Raw genomic sequence first — 13,763 nt, forward strand, 5'->3', positions numbered from 1 at the left:
TATTGGCGCGTTCTAGTATACATCTGCATATTGTGTTAGGGAACGCCTACTCTCTGGTGATCGTGTCCAATAACTCAGTTCATCTTCACACTCCTTTTTTTTTTACTTTTGCAAAGGGTGAAGTCTACAAAACTTTGTCGGTTCTGTTAATAACAGATTCTAGTTTTGGGAACAGAACTGTATTGAGATCAAATGTTTAATTGATGAGTAGATTTGCAGAATGTCGGCCAAAATGCATCTCGTTCCATCTTCTCCCACTGCGCGCCAGTTGGCTTCCTCACTACAAACGCCAAACGGATACGTCACATTTATACGTCCAGTGAAATATCGGTCTGATTGTTCTGTGCCTTCAGCCTCACGTGATTACGTCTTAGAGTGGGATAATCAACCCATTTGTCATTCTATAACTATATCCTTCCTAGCAATTTCCACACCACAAACCAATACAATTAGTTAGCCACATAGATACAATTTCCATGACATGCATCAATCTTCTGTACATTATAGAGTAAAGGCGTCGATTGCGTGACACGCTATATTTTGCTATCGCACGGTTATTCATTCTGTCAGGAGCAGTCAGCTGATTTGGCTATGCTAGCTAGTTAGCTTACTTTGTCTTTACCTTAAGCTAGCTAATGTTCGCATAACGCTTAATGATTAACCAATATAATAAATTGTTACATGCATAGCTATATTTACGCTAATATTAAACTGGCAGATTATACTTTTACATAACATACAAGCAAAGATTATAAATGGACTGTTGAAAAACAGCTCCGCACACAGGTTAGCTAGCGTGCTAATATTAGTTTGCAAGCTAGCCATTTCACACATTTAAGCATTTTACTTGTCGCTGCAGTGACAGTCGGCTCAATGTTAATGCAAAATGCATTTTATATCGAATATTTCACGTACACTAAGTATTTGTTTTCGAGCAAACAATCCAGTAGTTAGCAAGCTATGGAGAATCAAGCATCTGGCTAGGTAGCTAGCTACGTACTCAGCCTTGGTTGAGAGATGTAGTTTCTGGTCACAGCTTGTGTGTGTGTCCTTGCCGCAGCAGGACCGTTGATGTCCATTGTCCTGTTTCCCACCAAGGTTGCCATACTTAAATAAACGAAACCCTCTACCTGAGCTACAGTATAGCTGGTGTGCTAGTAGCTAAGGGTATTAACTCAAAGATACTGGTAACGAGCTAGCTATTTCTGTATGGTATTAAATAACACTGCGTCGGCTAGTCATATGACATTGGAAGCCACCACAGAGGGCGCGTTCACATGATCGTTGCGGTTGTCTGCGCGCGCCTCTGTATCACAGGCACATTTTTTCAATATACGCTACATAGTGAATATGGGATACAAACCGATCCTATACTAAATAATTATATTAACACGACTCTCAACCGAAGAATTGGAGGAAGGTGAACATTTTTACACACCCACTTGATAGATTTTATAATGCCAAATTAAAATGTGATTATCTATACTGAACCAAAATATAAACGTAACATGAAACAATTTCAAAGATGTTACTGAGTTACAGCTCATATAAGGAAATCAGTCAATTGAAATGAATTCATTAGTCCCTAACCTATGGATTTCACACGACTGGGCAGGGGTGCCTTGAGTGGGCCTATGCCTTGGCGGGCATAGGCCCACTCACTTGAGAGCCAGGCCCAGCCAATCAGAATGAGTTTTTCCCCACAAAAACACCATGGGCTTTTTAGGTGAGTGCTGAGCCGGCCTGTGATAAGCAGTGCCCACTTTTCCCCCACAAAAACACTTTATTACAGACAGAAATACTCCCCCCCCCCCCCCCCCCCCCCACGTGGTTTTTGACGGTTGGACCTACTGCCAAATTCTCAAAAATGATGTTGGAGGCAGCTTATGTTAAGGAACTGAACATTACATTCTCTTGCAACAGCTCTGGTGGACATTCCTGCAGTCAGCATGCCAATTGCAAGCTCCCTCAGAATTTGAGACATCTATGCATTGTGTTGTGTGAAAAACTGCACGTTTTAAAGTGGCCTTTATTGTCCCCAGTGTGAGGTGCACCTGTGTAATGATCATACTGTTTAATCAGCTTCTTGATATGCCACACCTGTCAGTTGGATGGATTATCTTGGCAAAGGAGAAGTGCTCACTAACAGGGATGTAAACAAATTTGGGAATAAAATTTGAGCGAAATAAGATTTTTGTGCATCTGGATTTTTTTTTAGCTCATGAAACATGGGATCAACACTTTACATGTTGCGTTTTATATTTTTGTTCAGTGTATGTTGTCTTTCCCAGCACCTATGGGGATTACATTTTGGTATGGTATCAAGAAATTGACATTCTCCCAGCATGCCCATAGCCGTGGGAAGTAGGGATGCGCAGGGTGCTGCAGCACCCCCCTGAAATTATTAATATTTTAATTGTATTGTTATTATTTTCTTCACAAAAGTAGTGCACTGGTCCTTTACTATTCCTGTACTACCGGACCAATATAGCCGTCTGTAGCGCGAGCCCCCCCAAAAATTCAGCACCCCACCCCCTATGAGCATGTCCACCTTTTGGCTATAGTGGTACTTGCAGGACCAACCTGCCCATTAGACAAGATTAGGCTGCCGCCTATGACGAGGGGGGCATTTTCCAAGCTAAACTGACCAATGCGCACCTCCAACAACACATAAAACCTCACAGAATTCTTCCCAAAAACAATTAAAATGTATTTCAACCAGTGGCATATGGGCTTTTTAGGTGAGTGCTGAGCCGCCCTGTGATAAGCAGTGCCCACTAAGCAGGTGTGAAAAATAACGCTTGTCCATTCCCAGCGTGCCTCTCCAGGTTGGAGAGACACGTCGCTCCAACAACATTCCATCAAAAAATAATCTAACATAAATCATGTAGAAAATATACTGTAGCCTAAGGTATAAATACTTTGTGTTCTTTCTGTGTTCTACAGGCTGTAGATAAAGTGTATGACAATGTAATAAGACATCATTTTTACATCATGCACGTTTCTCTGATCAAATAGCCTAACAGGCTGACTACACCGCTCGCGTGCGCGAGGCAAAATAAATTTTGAAATCAATGTTGTTCAATTATTGCACCCACACTGCTCTCGTGCGCCAATGAGCGTCTGCATTGCCAAGGGCTAAAATAGACGTCAGTTCTATTTGTGACGCAAGTCCTGCCTCTCCCATCTCCTCATTGGTTTATAGAAGCAGGTACCCACGTGCCATCTCCTCATTGGTTATACCCACGTGGGTGACTGAAAGACGAACGAGGTCGGTGGCGGTAATGCATCTAATTTATGATAGTTGCCAATCGCAATATAAAGTCCAGAGATGAAAAGGCCTGGAAGGAGGAGAGATGACTAGAAATGATTCGGTTGACCATTTTATGTGTGGATTAATTGTCAGAGTAGGGGACCTTGTGCATTTCATGTAAAATAACAACTCAATGTTTATATCCCAGGACAAATTAGCTAGCAACAGCAAGCTAGATAAATAGGACAAATTAGCTAGCAAGTGCAAGCTAGCTAGCTAAATTGCCATAAATGTTTAATGCTTTTCGACCTGTCCTTATTAATCCACACACTATTAATCCACACATAAAATGGTCAACCAAATCGTTTCTAGTCATCTCTCCTCCTTCTAGGCTTTTTCTTCTCTTGACTTTATATTGCGATTGACAACTTTTATAAATTAGGTGTATTACCGCCACTGACCTCATTAGTCTTTCAGTCACCCACGTGGGTATAACCAATGAGGAGATGGCACGTGGGTACCTGCTTCTATAAACCAATGAGGAGATGGGAGAGGCAGGACTTGCAGCGCAATCTGCGTCAGAAATAGAACTGACCTAATTTAGCCCTTGGCAACGCAGACGCTCGTTGGAGCGCGCGAGCAGTGTGGGTGCAATAATTGAATAATATAGACTTCTAAAAACAAATTGCGACGCGAGCGGTGTAGTCAGCCTGTAACCTAAATGGCGCCCAATCACATAAAAAATGTGCTGACATGTTAACAAACACCATTTCATGAAAACAGGTCAGAGTAAAATGGACAATATGGACAATATGTCCAGGAGTTTTACCCCGTGGGAGGAATTGTCCATGGTTTAAAGTTTGCATCAAGCTGATCATAGCGAAAAAGAAAATACTTCTGCATTTCCCACTGTGTAAACACATTGCAAATAGACTCAGGATAACTCCTGTTAAGTTGGGTAGGTGATATTCAAAGCTTAAATAGCCAAATTGATGAGTCACATAAATAATGACTAATAAAGCCAATGCAACTGCCTGTTTTACAAACAGTAGGCCTCCCAGATGGATGGGAATTCATACAATTCCATTGTGGGCTGACACTCAATGCTACGCCCCAGTAAGCACGGACTGACGCTAACGTCTTTTGGACATCTTTTTTTGGTCCTGTCCAGATTACTTTCTTGGTGTTTTACAAACATTGCCCTACCACATGGATAAACATTCATAAAATTCCATTGCGGCCAACAGTGTAAGCGACATCACAGTAAGCACGAACCAGAACGGTTGTCTTATTTCTGGGAAAGTCTGGACCGGCCTTGATCCAATTTTAGAAGTCTATGTTTGGTTCAGATTTGGTCCTGTCTGGACCAGCCTTGAATTGGCACAAACATAGACGTCAATGTTTGGTTCCGATTTGGTCCGGTCTGCACCGGCCTTAAGTTGGTCCAAAAATGTACATCTGCAAATGACCTATTTTTTTACATTAATTCAGAACTGAAATTGAACCTGATTTCAACGTCAGGAAAATATGTATTTTCAATGTCCGGAAAATAAGTGTTTTCTACTTTCATTCAGAATCTAAAATGTATCTGATTTCAATGTCCGAAAAATACATACAGTACCAATCAAACGTTTGGACACACCTACTCATTCAAGGGTTTTTCTTTATTTTTACTATTTTCTACATTGTAGAATAATAGTGAAGACATCAAAACTATGAAATAACACATATGGAATCATGTAGTAAGCAAAAAAGTGTTAAATAAATCAAAATATATTTTATATTTGAGATTCTTCAAAGTAGCCACCCTTTGCCTTGATGACAGCTTTGCACATTCTTGGCATTATCTCAACCAGCTTCATGAGGAATGCTTTTCTAACAGTCTTGAAGGAGTTCCCACATATCCTGAGCACTTGTTGGCTGATTTTTCTTCACTCTGCAGTCCAACTCATCCCAAACCATCTGAATTGGGTTGAGATCGGGTGATTATGGAGCCCTTACACAGCATGGAGGTGTGTTGGGTCATTGTCCTGTTGAAAAACAAATGATACTCCCACTAAGCTTAAACCAGATGGGATGGCGTATTGCTGCAGAATCCTGTGGTGTCCATGCTGGTTAGGTGTGCCTTGAATTCGAAATAAATCACAGACAGTGTCACCAGTAAAACACCCCCACACCATCATACCTGCTCTTCTGTGCGTCACGGTGGGAACCACACATGTGGAGATCATCCGTTCAAATACTCTGCGTCTCACAAAGACATGGCAGTTGGAACCAAATTCTCAACATTTCCACCAGTCTAATGTCCATTGCTCGTGTTTCTTGGCCCAAGCAAGTCTCTTCTTCTTATTGGTGTCATTTAGTAGTGGTTTCTTTGCAGAAATTCCACCATAAAGGCCTGATTCACGCAGTCTCCTCTGAACAGTTGATGTTGAGATGTGTCTGTTACTTGAACTCCATGAAGCATTTATTTGGGCTGCAATCTGAGGTGCAGTTAACTCTAATGAACTTGTCCTCTGCAGCAGAGGTAATTCTGGGTCTTCCTTTCCTGTGGTGGTCCTCATGAGAGCCAGTTCCATCATAGCACTTGATGGTATTTGCAACTGCACATGTTTTTGACATTTTCCGGATTGACTGACCTTCATGTCTTAAAGTAATGATGGACTGTCGTTTCTCTTTGCTTATTTGATCTGTTCTCACCATAATATGGACTTGGTCTTTTACCAAATAGGGCTATCTTCTGTATACCACCCCTACCTTGTCACAACACAACTGATTGGCACAAATGCATTCATTTACTTTTAACAAATTAACTTCTAACAAGGTACACCTGTTAATTGAAATGCATTCCAGGTGACTACCTCATGAAGCTGGTTGAGAGAATGCCAAGAGTGTCCGAAGCTGTCATCAAGGTAAAGGGTGGCTACTTTGAAGAATCTCAAATACAAAATATATTTGTATTTGTTTAACACTTTTTTGGTTACTACATGATTCCATATGTGTTATTTCATAGTTTTGACCGGTACTGTGTCTTAAACGTCTGTAAAATACGTCTTTTCACTTTTCATTCAGACCCTAAAATGAACCTAACTTCAACATCTGGAAAATACATATTTTAGACATCTTTTCAATGGCATTTTGCTTACTGGGACCATTGTAGATTTGCAGGGTATAGGAGAGTGGCAATTGTTTTGCCTAGCCAACAGCAGTAGAACGGCCAGGATCGGGCAAGGGTACTTGTATATTGAGGGAGTACAGTTTTAAAGGTCCTTGAAAGTAGGCTACTTCAGTTAGAATACCTGAATACCTTTATTGAACCGCACTTCCAAGTCGTCACTGGCCAGGCCATCATTGTAAATAAGAATTTGTTCTTAATTGACTTGCTTGGATAAATAAAGGTTACATTTTAAAATTACATTTAAAAACAGTGCTACAAAATACCAAAATTGGATGACTTCTCACCGCCAGTGTGGCAGTAAAGCCTCACTGAATATTCAATGTCTAATATCTTAGGCATGTGAAAATTATAATTTTTTAACTTTTTAGTTTTTCCCTATGATGTTTGTTTTTTCAGGTACTATATTAGCAAATTATGAGAGAACAGCAATATGCAATGCCCACTAGAATCTCATGAGTCATGAATGAAAATCATGACTTCTCACCTTATAATTTAGTTTGATATAATGTATGACAAAAGAGAGAGGCTTTGTCTGTATATTCCACATAACCTATTGCTACTGTACACAAGTTAGTGATCTATCAAAAATGGTGATCTGCTAGTGCATTGTGACCTTAGCTTGAGTATTTGCTCCAGATTTCTGAAACCACATGTGCCTCACACTGACACGGTGTCCTGGTAAGTGCATTGTCACTTATTTTGAGTTCCAGGTAAATACATCACTGATCCTGTTTCACTTAAAGCAGCACATCCAGCACAATAGGTTAAACGTGAACATTTGAAGATGGTTTTGAACCTCTGCTTCCTACCCAACCGACACACACTTACATTTTAGTAGACACTCTTATCCAGAGCGATTTACAGGAGCAATTAGGGTTAAGTGCCTTGCTCAAGGGCACATCGACAGATTCTTCACCTAGTCGAGTCAGGGATTCAAACCAGCAATCTTTCGGTTACAGGCCCAGCGCTCTTAACTGCCCACCTCCCCCCACACACACTCTCACTTACTCACTCCAGCTCTCTGATGGTAGAAAAAGCACTACAAATTGAAGTGGGTAAGCTTTACAGTGGGGAATCTGACGACACAACCCATTCCCGTATTCCCTGGAGAGCCTATCCAAAAGTTTTAGACTGCATGCAAAAAATAGCACATTAATACTACTGAAGGGCTCCCGCCCACAGGAGCACTGCCCTCATTTATCAGATATGATTTCACGCAAACACCTTTACTACCAACCTAAACTACCTGGAATCTTCATACTGTAGATGCAAGTATAGTGCTGTTATATTTTGTCTGGCTCATTGTGTTGCTTTAAAGACGAGGCCACTGCACATTTGGTGTTAGATAAACCATCACTTTGTGGTAATTGATATATAAGATCACAACATTTAGAGTTAGTTGATATGTTAAAACTAACACTAAATGTTTTTTTGAATTTAGCTAATTTCCTGATATTCTACACATTTTGCCATGAGGCTGAGTGAAAAATGTGCAATGGATAAAACAAAAGGCATAATGGCTGTGTCCTGATCATAGTAAGATGTTATTTTCTATGGTAGAGTAGGTCAGGGTGTGACAGGGGGTGTTTTTCTATGTTTTGTATTTCTATGTTCATGTTCTAGTTTTGTATTTCTATGTTGGTTTTGTTTGGGATGATCTCCAATTAGAGGCAGCTGGTCCTCGTTGTCTCTAATTGGAGATCATACTTAAGTAGGGTTTTTTTTCCACCTGGGTTTGTGGGAGATTAGTTTTGAGTAGTGTCTGTTTCACCTCTGCGTCACGTTTTTAAATGTTTTTGTCATTCAAGTTTATTTATGTATTGCATAGTTTCACAGTATAAATAAAATGTGGAACGACACACGATGCACTTTGGTCCGCTCATTCCTGCGACAACTGTGACAGAATCTCCCACCACCAATGGACCAAGCAGCGTGCCCAGGAGAGACAGGAATGGACCTGGGAGGAGATACTGGACGGGAAAGGACCCTGGAGTCAGGCTGGGGATTATCGCTGTCCTAAGGAGGAGATTGAGGCAGTGAAGGCGGAGCGGCGATATTATGAGGCACTATACCAACCACGAGGCAAGTGAGAGAGGCAGCCCCAAAACATTTTTTTGGGGGGGAGCACACGGGGAGATTGGCAGAGTCAGGGTGGAGACCTGAGCCAACTTCCCGTGCTTACCATGGAGAGCCGAGGGGTGAATGAGAGCCAGTCAGGGAGTCGAGTGAGGAGCTTGACGCAAGATTCCGGAGAGACGTGCTGGCGTGGAGAGCGCTGAGGAGCGGGCGTGCTGAGGAGCGTGACATCAGTCTGGTGCGTCCTGTGCTACCTCCCCGCACTTGCCCTGAGGTGCGCGTCATCAACCCGGTTCCACCTGTACCGGTCCCACGCATCAGGCCTCCAGTGCGCCTCAGACCAGTACATCCTGTGCCTTCTCTCCGTACTCGCCCTGAGGCGTCCAGGTGAGTCTGACGATGTGCAGGTGCGCGTAACAATGGTAACAGGTGTGCGCCATAACGAGTAGCCTGGTGACCTAGAGGCTAGAGAGAGAGAGCATACATGATGGTACCCCCTCCCAGGCGTGTTTGGCTCCAGCCGCAGGACGCCAACCAAAGGGATGATCAGGAGTGGGTATTTAGGGAGTTTCTCCCATTCTTCTCTGCAGATCCCTTCAAGCTCTGCCAAGTTGGATGGGGAGCGTCGCTGCACAGCTATGTTCAGGTGTCCCCTGCTGAGGCAGGGTAGCCTGGTGATCTGGCTGAGGCATGAGAGCCTGACGAACCTGTGGAAGCATGGGAGCCTGACGATCCGGCTGAGGCATGAGAGCCTGACAAGCCTGTGGAAGCATGGGAGCCTGACGATCCGGCTGAGGCATGAGAGCCTGACGAGCCTGTGGAAGCATGGGAGCCTGACGATCCGGCTGAGGCATGAGAGCCTGACGAGCCTGTGGAAGCATGGGAGCCTGACGATCCGGCTGAGGCATGAGAGTCTGACGAACCGCCGGAGGCTGAGGAGCCTGGCGATCTGTCTGAGGCATGAGAGACTGTAGCGGCTCCCGGACCCCACCGAAACCAAAAAAACACTCCCTGATGCTTCCCTTCGGTGAGGCATCATTCTGTAACGATGTGCGCTGAGAGTCGGGAAGCAAGTTCAGGGAGTGAGTGATTTAATCAATAAACGGAACATGAACAACGCACACACATGAAACTGAAACAGAAACAATGACGCCTAGGGAAGGAACCACAGGGAGAGTCATATATAGGGTATTTAAGTGAAGGTCAGTATCGTTCTTCTCTGTGCGGGCTGATATTTCTTCTGTGTTCTCCCCTTGCGCAGCTTAAAGTGAACGTTGTTTATAGCCAACCCCAGTGGTTCTAACTTCCTTACAAAGTGTGATGTGTGGGGGACACCACGTAAGAATATATGCAGTGGTCACCTTTTGGTCCAAATTGTCCAAATTTGAGAACATTTTAAACAAACTATGTAGGTATTAGGGCAATTCCAGCGGAATGTCAACCTGAGATTTTTTTTTTTTATTCATCAAAATGAAACCACGTTCCTAATTATCCTCAAGGAACAATACATTTTTGCAAATGTATTACAAATAAAAAACATAAATACCTTATTTACATAAGTATTCAGACCCTTTGCTAAGAGACTCAAAATTGAGCTCAAGTGCATCCTGTTTCCATTGATAATCCTTGAGATGTTTCTACATTTACATTTGACATTTTAGTCATTTAGCAGACGCTCTTATCCAGAGCGACTTACAGTAGTGAGTGCATACATTTCATTTCATGCATTTGTTTATTTTTTTTGGTACTGGCCCCCCGTGGGAATCAAACCCACAACCCTGGCATTGCACACACCATGCTGGCGTTGCAAACACCATGCTCTACCAACTGAGCCACAGGGAACCAACTTCATTGGTTCAATGCAATTGATTAGAAATGATTTGGAAAGGCACACACCTGTCTCTATAAGCTCCCACAGTTGACAGTGCATGTCAGAACAAAAACCAAGCCATGAGGTTGAAGGAATTGTTGTAGAACTCCGGGACAGGATTGTGTTTAGGAACAGATCTGGGGAAGGGTACCAAGAAATGTCTGCAGCATTGAAGGTCCCCAAGAACACAGTGGCCTCCATCATTCTTAAGTGGAAGAAGTTTGGAACCAGCAAAAGACAACCATCAGGCCTTTCTGGTAGAGTGGCCAGATGGAAGTCATTCCTCAGTAAAAGAAACATGACAGCCCGCTTGGAGTTCGCCAAAAGGCACCTAAAGACTCTCAGACCATGAGAAACAATATTCTCTAGTCTGATGAAACCTGCTCCTACAGTGAAGCATGGTGGTGACAGCATCATGCTGTGGGGTTGCTTTTCAGCGGCAGGGAAAGGGAGACTAGTCAGGATTGAGGGAAAGATGAACAGAGCAAAGTACAGAGAGATCCTTGATGAAAACTTGCTCCAGAGTGCTCAAAACCTCAGACTGGGGCGACGATTCACCTTCCAACAGAACAATGACCCTAAACATACAGCCAAGACAATGGAGGAGTGGTTTCGGGACAAGTCTCCAAATGTCCTTGAGTGGGCCAGCCAGAGCCCGGACTTGAACTTGATCGAACATCTCTGGGGACACCTGAAAATAGCTGTGCAGTGACGCTCCCCATCCAACCTGACAGAGCTTGAAGGGATCTGCAGAGAAGAATGGGAGAAACTCACTAAATACAGGTGTGCCAAGCTTGTAGCGCCATATCCAAGAAGAAGCAAGGCTGTGTAATGGCTGCCAAAGGTGCTTCAACAAAGTATCGAGTAAAGGGTCTGAATAATTATGTAAATGTAATATTTCAGTACATTATTTTTAATACATTTGCAAACATTTCTAAAAACCTGTTTTTCCTTTGTCATTATGTGATATTGTTTGTAGACTGATGAGGGGGAAAATGATTTAATCTGTTTTAGAATAAGGCTGTAATGTAACAAAATATAGAAAAAGTTAATATGCTCTATTCAGATGTGGTGCCTGGCTTTAGCCTATGCAGTTCAAGCTACCTTTATTTAGTTCTAAGGTATTATGGCTTCTGCTGACATTTAAAAATGTTCCAGATGTCAACAAATTGTTCTGCCAAGCCTTTCCCTCGAAATGGTTATCCATGTTTTGACCTAAGACTTACAAACTCACAGACATTTTGTAATATGTTCAGTCTCCCCAAAAATGTAAATGTCATGTAACATCCATAACGTCTGTTATTTGCTTTATTTCTCCAACATCACAATATTTAGAAGTCTACTTTTCGGGGTGTACACTATCCCCAAGGCGGTGGAGGCTCCTCAGAGGACAAAGGGGAGGACCATCCTCCTCAGTGAATTTCATAAAAATGTCAATTGTGAAACATTGGAAAAATATATCCTTTTTAGATAAAACTATACTAAATATATTCACGCCACCAAATAATTGATTAAAACACACTGTTTTGCAATGAAGGTCTACAGTAGCCTCAAAGGCACTCTGTAGGGTAGCACCATAATGTAGCCGGAAGACAGCTAGCTTCCGTCCTCCTCTTGGTACATTGACTTCAATACAAAACCTAGGAGGCTCTTGGTTCTCACCCCCTTCCATAGACTTACACAGTAATTATGACAACTTCTGGAGGACGTCCATGTTGTCCACCCAATCAAAGGATCGGAGAATGAATCTAGTACTTAAAGCATAAGCTGTGCATAAATGTGGTGAGTAGTTCACTCAAAGAGAGAGAAAGACAATAGTTGAACAGTTTTCAACAAATCAATTTCTTCAAAAATGAAGGAGTAGCAAGAGAGAGAGAGATTGTCATTTTTTTCCAGTTTCACCTACTTAGCAGTAAATGCAGCTGGATAGGTTAGTTACTCAAACACCCGGCTCAAACAGAGGGATGCTACGTTAGCTAGCTGGCTATGACTATCCAACACAACACTGGAACTCTTCCAGTTAAGGTAAGCGTTTGGTTTTATTAATGTATTGCCTCCAGAGCCCGCAGGTCTAACTGCTTACTGACTTTACACTACAACGTTACTGCATGATTGTAACAATAGGGGATTTTCTAACGCATTAGTTCTATTAGCTATGTTGACTAGGACGTTACTTTAGCTAATATGGGGACAACGATGTAGGCTGTGTGTAGCGGTTATGACATGGTTTGGCTTGGAAAGGTTTTTCGCCTGGTCACATACAGCTGATGTGTTGTTCATTGAAGTCTACAAACGAAGGGAAAAGGTTCGAGGGGAGTGCATAGAGGCTAGAATGAATACAATGTGGCTGTGACCCCACTACTCAACGTAGTCTCATTGTGCAAACAGGTTAACAGCTTGTCAAAGGTAGGCAGGTCACTTAACAGGCTGGGAAGGCTAGAAAATCCTCTAGATTTGGCGGACTACAGGAACTGAGGTCACTAGTTCTTGGCTAGTCTTATGTGGCATGAGAGGGTTGGAGCTTTGATTAAGGCCTGTACTTTCTAATCCCGATACATACAGTACCAGTCGAAAGTTTGGACACACCTACTCATTCAAGGATGTTTCTTTATTTTTACTATTTTCTACATTGTAGAATAGTGAACACATCAAAACCATGAAATAACAGATATGGAATCATGTAGTAACCAAAAAAGTGTTAATCAAATCAAAATATATTTTATATATATTTTTTACCCTTTGCCTTGAGAGCTTTGCACTCGCTTGGCATTCTCTCAACCAGCTTCACCTGGAATGCTTTTCCAATAGTCTTGAAGGAGTTCCCACATATGCTAAGCACTTGTTGGCAGCTTTTCCTTCACTCTGCAGTCCAACTCATCCCAAACCATCTCAACTGGGTTGAGGTTGGGTAATTGTGGAGGCCAGGTCATCTGACGCAGCACTCCATCACTCTCTTTCTTGGTCAAATAGCCCTTACACATTCTGGAGGTATGTTGGATCATTGTCCTGTTGAAAAATAAATGATAGTCCCACTAAGCGCAAACCAGATGGGATGGCGTATCGCTGCAGAATGCTGTGGTAGCTATGCTGGTTAAGTGTGCCTTGAATTCTAAAGAAAATCACAGACAGTGTCACCAGCAAAGCACCATCACACTTCCTCCTCCATGCTTCACGGTGGGAACCACACATGCGGAGATCATCTGTTCACCTACTCTGCATCTCACAAAGACATGGCGATTGGAATCAAAACGTCTCTTCTTATTATTGCTGTCCTTTAGTAGTGGTTTCTTGGCAGCAATTTGACCACGAAGGCCTGATTCACACAGTCTCTGAACAGTTGATGTTGAGATGTGTCTGTTACTTGAACTCCGTGAAGCGTTTATTTG

General features: G+C 42.6%; 1 protein-coding gene across 1 annotated transcript in view; it reads right to left on the minus strand.

Annotated features, from left to right (window-relative positions):
* The window catches only part of LOC100136392 (V-type proton ATPase subunit B, brain isoform), a 54,065-nt gene extending 52,784 nt beyond the window's left edge, over positions 1-1,281 (minus strand). The window contains exon 1 of the mRNA XM_014202781.3: positions 1,001-1,281. Coding sequence (XP_014058256.1) covers positions 1,001-1,106 — 106 coding nt within the window. The 5' untranslated portion in view covers positions 1,107-1,281. The remainder of the gene's footprint in view (positions 1-1,000) is intronic.
* Between the last annotated feature and the right edge of the window lie 12,482 nt (positions 1,282-13,763).

Source organism: Salmo salar, chromosome 01 (assembly GCF_965601325.2).
Source record: "Salmo salar chromosome 01, fSalSal1, whole genome shotgun sequence".
NCBI lineage: Eukaryota > Metazoa > Chordata > Actinopteri > Salmoniformes > Salmonidae > Salmo > Salmo salar.